The sequence below is a fragment of the Haliotis rubra genome, unplaced genomic scaffold (assembly GCF_003918875.1).
Source record: "Haliotis rubra isolate DU_JTF1 unplaced genomic scaffold, ASM391887v1 Scf219, whole genome shotgun sequence".
NCBI classification, from domain to species: Eukaryota; Metazoa; Mollusca; class Gastropoda; order Lepetellida; family Haliotidae; genus Haliotis; species Haliotis rubra.
In genome coordinates, this window is record NW_025766214.1 from 157820 (window position 1) to 171595 (window position 13776).

The window sequence follows — 13776 nt, forward strand, 5'->3', positions numbered from 1 at the left end:
CAAACTCCAATGTGTAAGACAACAATAACTCTCTATACTTGAGGAAATGTATAATTGGAAACTGATGAAATCGTATAATTAAACTTATGTGTTCCAAAGAGAGGTTAATTCTGATAGAAGCATTCATAAAATACAGACATGCAGGGATTCACAATGAAGCCAGTCTGACATCATCAGTATCAATAATATTGATTATTATTCATTTCAAATATTTCCAATCACCCTAAATTTCTGAATAATGTCTGTAATGATTAACAAGAATTATATAACAGTAAGTAGATATAGCACTATGTTTCCTCACACTGGCAAGATACGTTCCACGCAGTGACAAGTATATTCTTTTTGTTGGCAACGTATGTTCAATGCACTAGCAAAGTTTTTCCATTCACTGCAGGATACGTTTAATGCACTGCAAGGTACATTCTATTTACACTTCATGATATGTGTATAAGTATCAGATATTTCCAAAGATTTTGATAATTTCTGTCTATTTGTTTATATCTGGGTTATCGTCTTCAGTGTGATATAAATAATGTTGTATCCTGTGCAGGTCATACAACCATTATATGCAGCTAAAATTGAGTCTGCACAGCTATGTACAAATATTGAGTCAAGGTTCAGCCTACCCAGGACAGATGAAACAATGGTATTCGATGCAAAGTGGTGGAGCTTCATTCAGAAAACAACAGTTCCAAGCCCTTATATACATCGCCACCGAATGGCTATGCACGGATAGTCCCTAGCCGACACAAAGTCATAGCCTCACAAAGAACATCAATGGCTATCATGAAGCAGTGACCATCCTGTATATGATCTCTGTATAAACACAAAAATACTTAATGTTTCAGCAAAATAATTCATGTAGGTAATATCAGTTAACAAACTGATTACATATAACGCATGGTTTTTAATGTTTTACTGGTGTCATATTCCTTTAAACTTTCTGTCGATCATACTTCAAAGTGCAAACCCAACACAAAAAGTGATTAAATTTAGTATATCACCCGATTGTCTTCTGATATCAAATATATCAACACAAGTTAAAATACGTTCAAAGAAGCCGAAGCAGTTTAAAACCTATCAACAAGTGTGTAAACATTTATATCAGAAGAAACAAGGGTAAGATTACATTTATCATCCAAAATCATTCTTATAATGGTTTCTGTTTGAAAACAGTAATAAAATGTGTCTTCAATGTAAAAAGTATAAGCTGGGCCCCGTCTCGCATATCGCAAGTTAGTGTGTGCAAAGGGAGCCAGGAACCACGTTATAAAAAGGTACGGCTAGCCTATGGCAGAATATAGTGATGTCATTTGTTTGTGAGGTAACCAGGGTAACCAATGACATCACAATGCACTGTGATGCAATATCGCTGCAGCACATCTACCACAGAAGCCAGCATTGGACGACAAATAATGGCTTCAGATGGCTAACTTGAACCTAGCTGGGCCTTTATGTCTTTATTTGTTGGATCACAGATTGTGGTGGAAGGAAAAACTTATATATGCCTCAGCTATTTAAAGTATGTCACACTCTATGAATTTATAAAATGTTCAGTCCTCACAGAAGATGCCTTTCTACTCATCTGTGACTCAAAGAGAGTGAAAAACTCTTGATTCGATCAGGCAAAGAATCAGCTAAGACTTCTGTATTTGCTAAAACATCAATGTCAAAATCATCATTGCTTTAGTCCTTTTGATGAATTGTTTTCAAAAACATTGCCAAAATATCTTTACATTTGTCAAAAAATAAAAGTATATAATTGATGATTAGGAGGTCCATTTCTTATGATGATATAATCAGTGGATTCCTTATCCAACAAGTAAAGAACAATGGCCACCCAGCGTGGTATATCTCCTCATAGCTCTTTTGAGCAGCTTCACCAAAGGGTAGAATACAGCATTAATGTCAGTACTTCCTGCTGCTCGTATCCTGAGGAAGTGGAGTACTAAACGCGACTGCTATGTTACAATTATGCAAAAATATAAGGACACAAACATTGTGGCAAAAACTTGAGGCCATTCACAACCATGGATTGTTACTTATTTTGCTTCACTACTGAGTAAATATATGCAAAACTTAACCAACAGACTGGTATCACAGATTGTCCCCATATTCAGGTAACCACGGCAACCACAACAGTAAGCACTGTGGCAGTAACACCAATGTTTGCAAGCAATTCTTGTAGGCGGACATGTCACTGACAATAACTGCATGACATATTCATGACAAATAAACACCAAAGGACTACTGATGGCGATTCGAACACTTCAGGAAATAGAATCAATTTACCAGCAAATTTTCATCAACATGAACACTTCCTTGCAAAGATTATTAAGACCACCTTAAATCAATGCTAGACTGTTTTCTCTAAAAACAAGGCAGGAGCCATTTAAAAAAAATTTAAATTAACTTTTAAATTTGAACTGTCATTTGATGTGAATTACATTTGTAATGTCTGCTAATGGACAGGACTTTAGAATGTCAAATTCTGTTCCCAAACTTGTTTAGTATTGTTCTTCTAGAACCTGACAATACACTGATAAAATTATCAAATATAGAATTGAGGCACACAGACTTTCATCTGTAGTGCTTGTAGACAGTAATGAGGTTGAAAATCTATCAACTAATTCATTATGGCCTTAAATTCTATTTTCTGGAACTATTTCTCAATCTGGCATAAGTATGTTAGACATTTCCATTATCAAGTCTGATGCTGGCCACAGCAATGAACTGAACCTGATAAGCACTATGTGAAAACAGTACAGCCATCATGTCATGCCAGTTTCTATAGATCTATATACCTACAATACTACAGTAATTGTTGATACATATTTGTATAGATCTGAAGACAAAAGTTCAGACTGTAGATGACAACATCTTTCCGCTAGTCTAATCGAAGAGGAATAAAGTAGATCTCATCATTAGCTTGAGGAAATGTTAAAAAGATAACCACATACAGATGCTAAGAAATTGATAACTTCATTCATAGCTGAATGCGGAGCTTTCATAACCCAACCTTTTCCTAATTATTTACATCTAAAGTGATAGGGAAAGTGACAGAACTACCAAGAATATTTAGATCGTATTGTGTATCTATACCTTCACTAAGTAAATCCAGTGTGATATGATGTGATGGTGAACACCTAGTGAGAAGCAATTTCACAGTAAATAACTGTCTTCGTAAGACCAACTACCTGCTGAGAGATGCTATAATGACTGACTGAAGTTGTAAATGATTTTGGGCAAAGATGTTCCTGAACTTAGGTTGTGACAACCCATTACCTTGACTGCCAATTCTTAATAACTTGAGTTACTTAACAGCTTCTACCTCTAATGTCATGAGTAGCAGGTAGTGTTAGTAACGTTATTGTCAATATACCTGACAAATCAGGTAGGTGACATCCGGTATGGACTATGCAAATTGTACCAATGTGTGAATCAAAGGCAAGACTTCATTATGACAAGTGAGTGGTTCAACAAAGACAACCCTCTGCTTCGTTGCTGAAGAAGACGTCTAGTTGAATCTTATTCCTTATTAGAATGATCCATCATCAGCAGCATTTGGTCTGCGTAAAAATCCATGACCTACATCAACGAACACTAAGCCACAGTTACCATGTGGGCCATGGCTCCTCCAACTGAGCTAAAGTACTGCTCAGAGTATTAACTATGCTGGTTGCTACTGAATTAGACTCTGATTAGACTTTGGTTTAAGACAGAAGGACAAAACTTCAGGCATCCTGAAAATGGCACCTTTAGTCCGTCTCCAAACATCATGATATGATGCAATAGTAACCCTGAAGACCACAGCTTCTGAATCACTGGCTGTCAAGGGCAAGGGATGTCTCCGGTGATTTCTTGTGATCAAGATGACATGAATGCTTCAAAGGACCTATGAATCTTTCCATAACAAGTTCACAATCCACAGTTCTTGCCCACTCCCCCCAATTAGAACCTCCAACTCTGTCGAATGATCTGTAGTTTTTATGGTGATTGTGTACTCTTCATCTCCTGTAGCCTTTTCTTCATCCTCTGTCGAATTTGTTCATATCTGTAAAGATATGAATTGATGATCATACAGGAAGCTCACTGTCTAGTATATATCCTAATCATTATTAAACTCTCTAACTGAATACAGTCAACGCTTAATTTACTCAAAAGTGTTTACCACCAAGCCAACAAAATTCAACTTGCTAGCTCGTGACAGTATTTCCATTTTATCAAAGCATGTTAGGATGACATAGAAAGAAAAACCCAAAACCCCAAAGATGTTTAACTTTGATTAAAATCTGGGAATCAAACCATAATCACTAATTTATTGTATGACAACACTCTACACAGGGAACTGAAGCTCTACAGTCAATTGCTATCACTCCTCCATTTTTCACATGTCAGGGGTATGGGATTATCTGACAACTAAATGTCCCAGGTCCAAGATGGTTGGTTGGTTTGTTGTTCAAAGCCGCACTCAACAATATTCCAGTTATGTGGCGGTGGTCTGTAAATAATCGAGTCTGAACCAGACAATCCAGTGATCAACAGCATGAACATTGATCTACGTAATTGGGATACGTTGACATGTGTCAACCAAATCAGTGAGCCTGACCACCTGATCCCGAGGTCCAAGATGTGAAACATAGGGAAAGTCCAGCTGGCATCCTTGATCTTGACACATATTCATGTACCATACCATGGCAAATATACAGACAGTATTTTGGGCTCCATTGCATCAGGGTACAAAGAACAGAGCCTGAATGACAACATGCTCACCTTATCTTGATCACACGGGTATCCTTCTCTTCATCTTCCTTGTACTTGATGAGAACTCCCTCCAGAACAGCCACAGGCAGCACCAGCAGAGTCTCAACCTGCAACAACCAACAACCACCATTCAACCATCTCTCATAGATCTCAAGTCACAAGCATACATTCAACCATCTCTAACAGGTCTCAAGTCACAAGCATACATTCAACCATCTCTAACAGGTCTCAAGTCACAAGCATACATTGATAGTTCTTATGCAGTAGGTCTCCAGCCACCTGCATACATTCAGCCTTCTCTTTCAGTAGGTCTCCAGTCAACTGTATACTTTCAACCTTCTCTTTCAGTAGGTCTCGAGTCAACTGCATACATTCAACCTTCTCTTTCAGTAGGTCTCGAGTCAACTGCATACATTCAACCTTCTCTTTCAGTAGGTCTCGAGTCACCTGCATACATTCAGCCTTCTCTTTCAGTAGGTCTCGAGTCAACTGCATACATTCAACCTTCTCTTTCAGTAGGTCTCGAGTCAAAAGCATACATTCAGCCTTCTCTTTCAGTAGGTCTCAAGTCACCTGCATACATTCAGCCTTCTCTTTCAGTAGGTCTAGAGTCAACTGCATACATTCAACCTTCTCTTTCAGTAGGTCTCGTGTCAACTGCATACATTCAACCTTCTCTTTCAGTAGGTCTCGAGTCAACTGCATACATTCAACCTTCTCTTTCAGTAGGTATCGAGTCACCTGCATACATTCAACCTTCTCTTTCAGTAGGTCTTGGGTCAAAAGCATACATTCAACCTTCTCTTTCAGTAGGTCTCGAGTAAACTTCATACATTCAACCTTCCCTTTCAGTAGGTCTGGAGTCAACTGCATACATTCAACCTTCTCTTTCAGTAGGTCTCAAGTCAACTGCATACATTCAACCTTCCCTTTCAGTAGGTCTCGAGTCAACTGCATACATTAAACCTTCTTTTCAGTAGGTCTCAAGTCAACTGCATACATTCAACCTTCCCTTTCAGTAGGTCTAAAGTCAACTGCATACATTCAGCCTTCTCCTTCAGTAGGTCTTGAGTCAAAAGCATACATTCAACCTTCTCTTTCAGTAGGTCTCGAGTCAAAAGCATACATTCAACCTTCTTTCAGTAGGTCTCGAGTCAAAAGCATACATTCAACCTTCTCTTTCAGTAGGTCTCGAGTCACCTGCATACATTCAACCTTCTCTTTCAGTAGGTCTCGAGTCAACTGCATACATTCAACCTTCTCTTTCAGTAGGTCTCGTGTCAACTGCATACATTCAACCTTCTCTTTCAGTAGGTCTCGAGTCAAAAGCATACATTCAACCTTCTCTTTCAGTAGGTCTCGAGTCACCTGCATACATTCAACCTTCTCTTTCAGTAGGTCTTGGGTCAAAAGCATACATTCAACCTTCTCTTTCAGTAGGTCTCGAGTCAACTGCATACATTCAACCTTCCCTTTCAGTAGGTCTCGAGTCAAAAGCATACATTCAACCTTCTCTTTCAGTAGGTCTCAAGTCAACTGCATACATTCAACCTTCCCTTTCAGTAGGTCTAAAGTCAACTGCATACATTCAGCCTTCTCTTTCAGTAGGTCTTGAGTCAAAAGCATACATTCAACCTTCTCTTTCAGTAGGTCTCAAGTCAAAAGCATACATTCAACCTTCTCTTTCAGTAGGTCTCGAGTCAAAAGCATACATTCAACCTTCTCTTTCAGTAGGTCTCGAGTCAAAAGCATACATTCAACCTTCTCTTTCAGTAGGTCTTGAGTCAAAAGCATACATTCAACCTTCTCTTTCAGTAGGTCTCTTTCAGTAGTCAAAAGCATACATTCAACCTTCTCTTTCAGTAGGTCTCTGAGTCAAAAGCATACATTCAACCTTCTCTTTCAGTAGGTCTCGAGTCAACTGCATACATTCAACCTTCCCTTTCAGTAGGTCTCAAGTCAACTGCATACATTCAACCTTCCCTTTCAGTAGGTCTAAAGTCAACTGCATACATTCAGCCTTCTCTTTCAGTAGGTCTTGAGTCAAAAGCATACATTCAACCTTCTCTTTCAGTAGGTCTCGAGTCAAAAGCATACATTCAACCTTCTCTTTCAGTAGGTCTCGAGTCAAAAGCATACATTCAACCTTCTAGGTTCGAGTTTCAGTAGGTCTTAGGTCTTGTCAAAAGCATACATTCAACCTTCTCTTTCAGTAGGTCTCGAGTCAAAAGCATACATTCAACCTTCTCTTTCAGTAGGTCTCGAGTCAAAAGCATACATTCAACCTTCTCTTTCAGTAGGTCTTGGGTCAAAAGCATACATTCAACCTTCTCTTTCAGTAGGTCTCGAGTCAAAAGCATACATTCAACCTTCTCTTTCAGTAGGTCTCGAGTCAAAAGCATACATTCAACCTTTTCTTTCAGTAGGTCTCAAGTCAACTGCATACATTCAACCTTCCCTTTCAGTAGGTCTTGAGTCAACTGCATACATTCAGTCTTCTCTTTCAGTAGGTCTCAAGTCAACTGCATACATTCAACCTTCCCTTTCAGTAGGTCTAAAGTCAACTGCATACATTCAACCTTCTCTTTCAGTAGGTCTTGAGTCAAAAGCATACATTCAACCTTCTCTTTCAGTAGGTCTTGGGTCAAAAGCATATATTCAACCTTTTCTTTCAGTAGGTCTTGAGTCAAAAGCATACATTCAACCTTCTCTTTCAGTAGGTCTCGAGTCAAAAGCATACATTATACCTTCTCTTTCAGTAGGTCTCGAGTCAAAAGCATACATTCAACCTTCTCTTTCAGTAGGTCTCGAGTCAAAAGCATACATTCAACCTTCTCTTTCAGTAGGTCTCGAGTCAAAAGCATACATTCAACCTTCTCTTTCAGTAGGTCTCGAGTCAAAAGCATACATTCAACCTTCTCTTTCAGTAGGTCTTGGGTCAAAAGCATACATTCAACCTTCTCTTTCAGTAGGTCTCGAGTCAAAAGCATACATTCAACCTTCTCTTTCAGTAGGTCTCGAGTCAAAAGCATACATTCAACCATCTCTCACACATGGTCCACTTGATACATGCAAATTCAGCAGTTACATAACATCACAACAAAACTATTGCCAAACATCAAACTGTTTCAGCTTTCAAACAATTCATAAAATACTTGAGTGAGTGAGTGTGGTTTTGACAGCAATATCATGGCAGGGGACACCAGAAATAGGCTTCACACACTGTACCCAAGAAGGGAATCAAACCCGGGTCTTCGGCATGACAAGCGGCTTTAAAGCTTTAAATACTAGACAATTGCAATAATTTGCTGGGTGAAAGATAAAGTCATCAGAAACATGTACCCCAATTTCTATTTAAAAAATGTGGTTTATTATGTTTTTTATCGCGAAAACAGTTTCTGTTATCTGAACTTCGGCCATTATGCATATTCCGCTGGAACTCACGTGACCTTTCCGCTCCTAACGTCATATGTGACAAGCGTCAGCCATATTGCCAAAGAACAAGTGCTACAGTAATACAAATCGAGTTGTTTCTGTCATTTTGTACATGGTACGATGATGTATTCCGTTGCCTGGGGATGCACAGAATCATCAAACAATGGAAAGAGCCACCATTTCTTCCGTTTTCCAAGTTAAGAGACAGATTTAGGCAGGAGAAATGCTCCGATCATTCCAAGTCGGACGCATGTGAAAGAGACATGCACACATAGGGTATGAAAATCCCAAAGCTAGGCTGAAGAAGGAAGTACCCACGAGATTCATTTATACTCCATCATTCCGTGTTACAACTTACTGTCAGTGGTATTTTTAACATAAATTAGATTAAAGTCCAATTGCCAGTCGAAATTGCCCACGCTACAAATTGCCCCAGCAAATTTAGTCAAAGTGCCCCAAAGTTTTGGTCAAATTGCCCCAGGGGGAAGTCAAAATGCCCCAATTAAATATTTAACATGATTAAATATAAGCCATAAATGCATAGTTTTGTCAACTTTGATGTTATGTTCATAGTTATGAGTTTACTAATGGAACATTCATCAGAAATATTACTTCCTAATAACTTTTATATGAAGGCCATGATATCAAAGTTGACAAAAACTATTCATATAGGGCATATATGTAATAATTTTAAATAAATTTGACCAAATTAAAAAGAGTGATCAAATTTGCTGGGGCATTTTGTAGCTGCGGCAGTTCGACTGGTACCCATGAGATATTATCAAAATCAGTAAGAGATTTCACATGAGCTTGAAAATGTTTTGCTATAATGTTCTTTTCAGTTTGGAGCCCTAAATGCTGCAGTCTACCTGAAACATTGCTGAATACAACAGCAAAGCATGAAGTACTTGTTGCTTTCATTGTTTTCGATTTTGTCCAATTATGTCGGCATCAGACTGGCTATTCGTCATTAGCGTGTGCTGTGAAAATTGTTTTGTATTCTCATTGGCTGACAAGATGTCATTCTAAGGCTATGACCGAGTACCATAACTATTTCCATAACCAAACACTTGGGAAACATACAGTCAAATCCCGATGAGTCGAATGCCGGTGTCTCGAATATTATGCATAACTCGAAGTACCTGTCGGTCCCGACCATTCCCTGTTATAGTTGTCATCATTTGAATACCAGTTACACGAATTCGTCTCATAAATACACACGATGACTTGAGAAGAAAATTTGGTCCCATGAGATTCAAACAACAGCAATCTTGTATACATAAGCCGAAGTCAGTCAATGAGAAGTTGATTGGTGTAGCAAACTGATCCAATTAACACACCAGCGCGGCTCACACCTTTCCGCCTTTGACGGGTGAGTTCAAAAGGCAGATTAGTGATTTTACGGAAATCACTGTCTGTGCTAATCAGACTGGAACTGATAAGGTGCCCCTATTAGTGATAGGGAAATCATTAGATAAACAAATGCTTAGGCAAAGGAATTTGAACTGGATCATCTTTTTTTCTACCCTCATAGACATACCTATGTCTCGAATACATCGATAAGTTGAATTTATTACTTGGTCCCCAGAGATTCAACTCATCGGGATTTGACTGTACATTGTCCTGACTAGTATTTCATAATTCACATCTTTTCGGGGAATAACTTATCTGCATCGCGAATATTATCTCTGCTCGACCAGGCTGGGATCTTGTATGGGGACTTGATACGTTATTAATGAGAACTAGGATCCTAATTTTTTTCAACAAAATAATTCCAGAGTAATTTTTGTATGAGATAATTTCTATTTTCCCCTGTCTGAAGCATAATTAAAAATTTGTTTTTAAATCCCCGACACCCTACAGTCACCCATTGGACACAAAAGGAACTGCAATCACATATTTAAGAACATAATTCTTAGGGACTGGTCATATATTTATAAGGGTGGGTTTGCTGGTTGGAACTGTAACACATTTTGCTGACAAATGGTATTCTTGTTAAGTGATATGGTCTATTTTTAAATGTATTTTGACCTCAAGCGGTGCCTCCGTTTTGCTTGATTCTTCTTCTTCATATTCACTGGAAGATTGCCTTGCAAGATGTAAAATTGGATCGTATTGATACGGTCTAACATCCATTTCAGAAATGACATCTTGAACATCTTTTACTGCTTCAGAATCTATGGACACTGTTAAGTTGTGAGGTAAAAGCAAAGAGGACGTCATGTCACGTGATACCCCTCTGCTCATTAACTGTCAGGTGTTTCCGTAATAGGCGGAAATACGAGTACGTTTTTTGTGTTTTTATTGCTATTTTACAAACTTTTTGCCAAGTTTTAATCACGGAAAGTGACTTTTAGAACATCCTTTACAAAATATCAAAAGTTTTGTTTTCGTTTGTATTCTCCTTTAACCATTAGGGTATTCCATCGCCCCTACAAAACACATGAACTAAATAACCCTCAGTGAGTTCCTTTCCTTCTCCTGCACTGCACCCACATTCTTGACCTTGGCTAGCTACCACATTCTGCAGATACTAGCAGTTCTGGGCAGAAGACTCACCTCATCAGGTAGATGTTCCTCTCGTGTTTCCTCAGCTTCTTCAATGGGCATTGATATTACAGGAGTCTTGGGCTGTTCTACTATTTTCTCTTTGATAAAGAACCTGGCCTTTGCTTCATCAGGTCCAAAATCTAACCTCAAAGCCAGTGGAATTTGCTTTTCTGAAAGAAGCCTCTCTGAAAAGAAACCAAACAGTTTCATTACTGGACTGGGGTGACTATTGGGACTATCTTCACTATTATATTGTGAATAGTACACTACACTATTGCAACAGCGCTATGCAACATCAATGCAATAGCTTTTAACTAATGCAATATTACAATAGTATTAAACCATATTTAATACTACATAAACATGATAACTATCATACAAAAATGAAGTATCGTAGACAATATCAATGTTGGACATATTTCTCCCTTTCCCAGGTCAACTAACTTAGGTTTTAGTAATCCTTGTTAATTAATGCATGTCAGTGATTAGACTGACTGACTGACTGAGTTTGGTGTTACACCGCTTTTAGCAATATTCCAGCAACATCACGGCGGGGTACACCAGAAATGGGCTTCACACATTGTACCCATGTGGGGATTCCAACCCGGGCCTTCGGCGTGACAAGCCAACGCTTTAACCATTAGGAGTGAGTGTGTAAAATGATATTACCAACCTTCATCGTCTGTGATCAGATACAGATGGTACTCATCTGGATGATTCACAACCTGGAAGTAGCAAGTACATGATATCAGACTATCAGTGAACCTAAGGAAGACGACTTGCAGCACAATGACTAGGCCATTCTTGACCGACAAAATCAACAAGAAATCCTTCTAAGGTATACTCCAAAGTTCGGATTAAACATCACTTTGAAATGAGTCTTCCAGTTAACCTATAAAGTGTAGTTTACATGTTATAGGGACATGTCCCTCTTCTGTAATATATGGCTACTGAACACAATCCATCAGGGTGCCACCCCCACTTCTAGAAATCTGGCCCACCAGTAAGTTTATCTTGGCACCCAGCCCTGGAGTCATATTAGTCTACACTGCTGGTGCAAGCAACTTAAATGTTATTTTAACATAGAATGCATGATCATGGGTGCCGAAGCTTAGGCCTTAATATTGTGTGGATTTTACATTCTTTGCACGAAAAGAAGAAATATTGGCACCCATTGTATGGGCCAGATGAACAGTTCACTGCATCCAGCGTATGGACCAGATAAACAGTTCATGGCATCCAGCATATGGACCAGATAAACAGTTCATGGCATCCAGCGTATGGGCCAGATAAACAGTTCATGGCATCCAGCGTATGGACCAGATGAACAGTTCATGGCATCCAGCGTATGGGCCAGATGAACAGTTCATGGCATCCAGCGTATGGGCCAGATAAACAGTTCATGGCATCCAGCGTATGGACCAGATAAACAGTTCATGGCATCCAGCGTATGGGCCAGATAAACAGTTCAAGGCATCCAGCATATGGGCCAGATAAACAGTTCATGGCATCCAGTGTATGGACCAGATAAACAGTTCATGGCATCCAGCATATGGGCCAGATAAACAGTTCATGGCATCCAGCGTATGGACCAGATAAACAGTTCATGGCATCCAGCATATGGGCCAGATAAACAGTTCATGGCATCCAGCGTATGGACCAGATAAACAGTTCATGGCATCCAGTGTATGGGCCAGATAAACAGTTCATGGCATCCAGCGTATGGGCCAGATAAACAGTTCAAGGCATCCAGCGTATGGGCCAGATAAACAGTTCATGGCATCCAGCATATGGGCCAGATAAACAGTTCATGGCATCCAGCGTATGGGCCAGATAAACAGTTCATGGCATCCAGCGTATGGGCCAGATAAACAGTTCATGGCATCCAGCATATGGGCCAGATAAACAGTTCATGGCATCCAGCCTATGGGCCAGATAAACAGTTCATGGCATCCAGCGTATGGGCCAGATAAAACGTTCATGGCATCCAGCGTATGGGCCAGATAAACAGTTCATGGCATCCAGCATATGGGCCAGATAAACAGTTCATGGCATCCAGCATATGGGCCAGATGAACAGTTCATGGCATCCAGCATATGGGTCAGCTAAACAGTTCATGGCATCCAGCATATGGACCAGATAAACAGTTCATGGCATCCAGCGTATGGACCAGATAAACAGTTCATGGCATCCAGCATATGGGCCAGATAAACAGTTCATGGCATCCAGCATATGGACCAGATAAACAGTTCACGGCATCCAGCGTATGGGCCAGATAAACAGTTCATGGCATCCAGCATATGGTCCAGATGAACAGTTCATGGCATCCAGCATATGGACCAGATAAACAGTTCATGGCATCCAGCGTATGGGCCAGATAAACAGTTCATGGCATCCAGCGTATGGGCCAGATAAACAGTTCATGGCATCCAGCTTATGGACCAGATGAACAGTTCATGGCATCCAGCATATGGACCAGATAAACAGTTCATGGCATCCAGCATATGGGCCACATGAACAGTTCATGGCATCCAGCGTATGGGCCACATGAACAGTTCATGGCATCCAGCGTATGGACCAGATAAACAGTTGAGGTGAAATGGGGTTTTACTTCGGCATGTAAGATCATTTCGCTCATATGACGACATGCATGTATTGCTGCTTGTACTAGCCCTGGCCAGACTTAAGCTGGTTCTATAGTGCTAGCCCACTGAGATACCATGCTGCAGTTAAGCATGAATACCCCACACAGATACATTATACTGACTCTGAGCCGACTAGTCCTTGTTGTACCCATTAATGCTGAGCGCCAGACAGGGATCAACAAGTACCATATTTTAACGTCTTTTGGTATGACGCGGCCGGGGATCGACTGACTGACTGAGTTTGGTTTTACGCCGCTTTTAGCAATATTCCAGCAATATTACGGCGGGGGACACCAGAAATGGGCTTCACACATTGTGCCCATGTGGGGATTCGAAACCGGGTCTTTGGCGTGACGAGCCAACGCTTTAACCACTAGGGACG

The 13776-nt window shown here is 39.9% G+C and overlaps 1 protein-coding gene across 2 annotated transcripts in view; it reads right to left on the reverse strand.

The window, feature by feature from the left end:
• Positions 1–10800: 10800 nt before the first annotated feature.
• Positions 10801–13776, reverse strand: part of LOC124277151 (ras association domain-containing protein 2-like) — a 96433-nt gene continuing 93457 nt past the window's right edge. For both annotated transcript variants that reach the window (XM_046712805.1, XM_046712806.1), the window contains exons 8-9: positions 11423–11474; positions 10801–10934 (exon numbers count right to left, since the gene is read on the reverse strand). In XM_046712805.1, the coding sequence (XP_046568761.1) occupies positions 11455–11474 (20 nt within the window). In that variant the 3' untranslated portion in view covers positions 10801–10934; positions 11423–11454. The remainder of the gene's footprint in view (positions 10935–11422; positions 11475–13776) is intronic.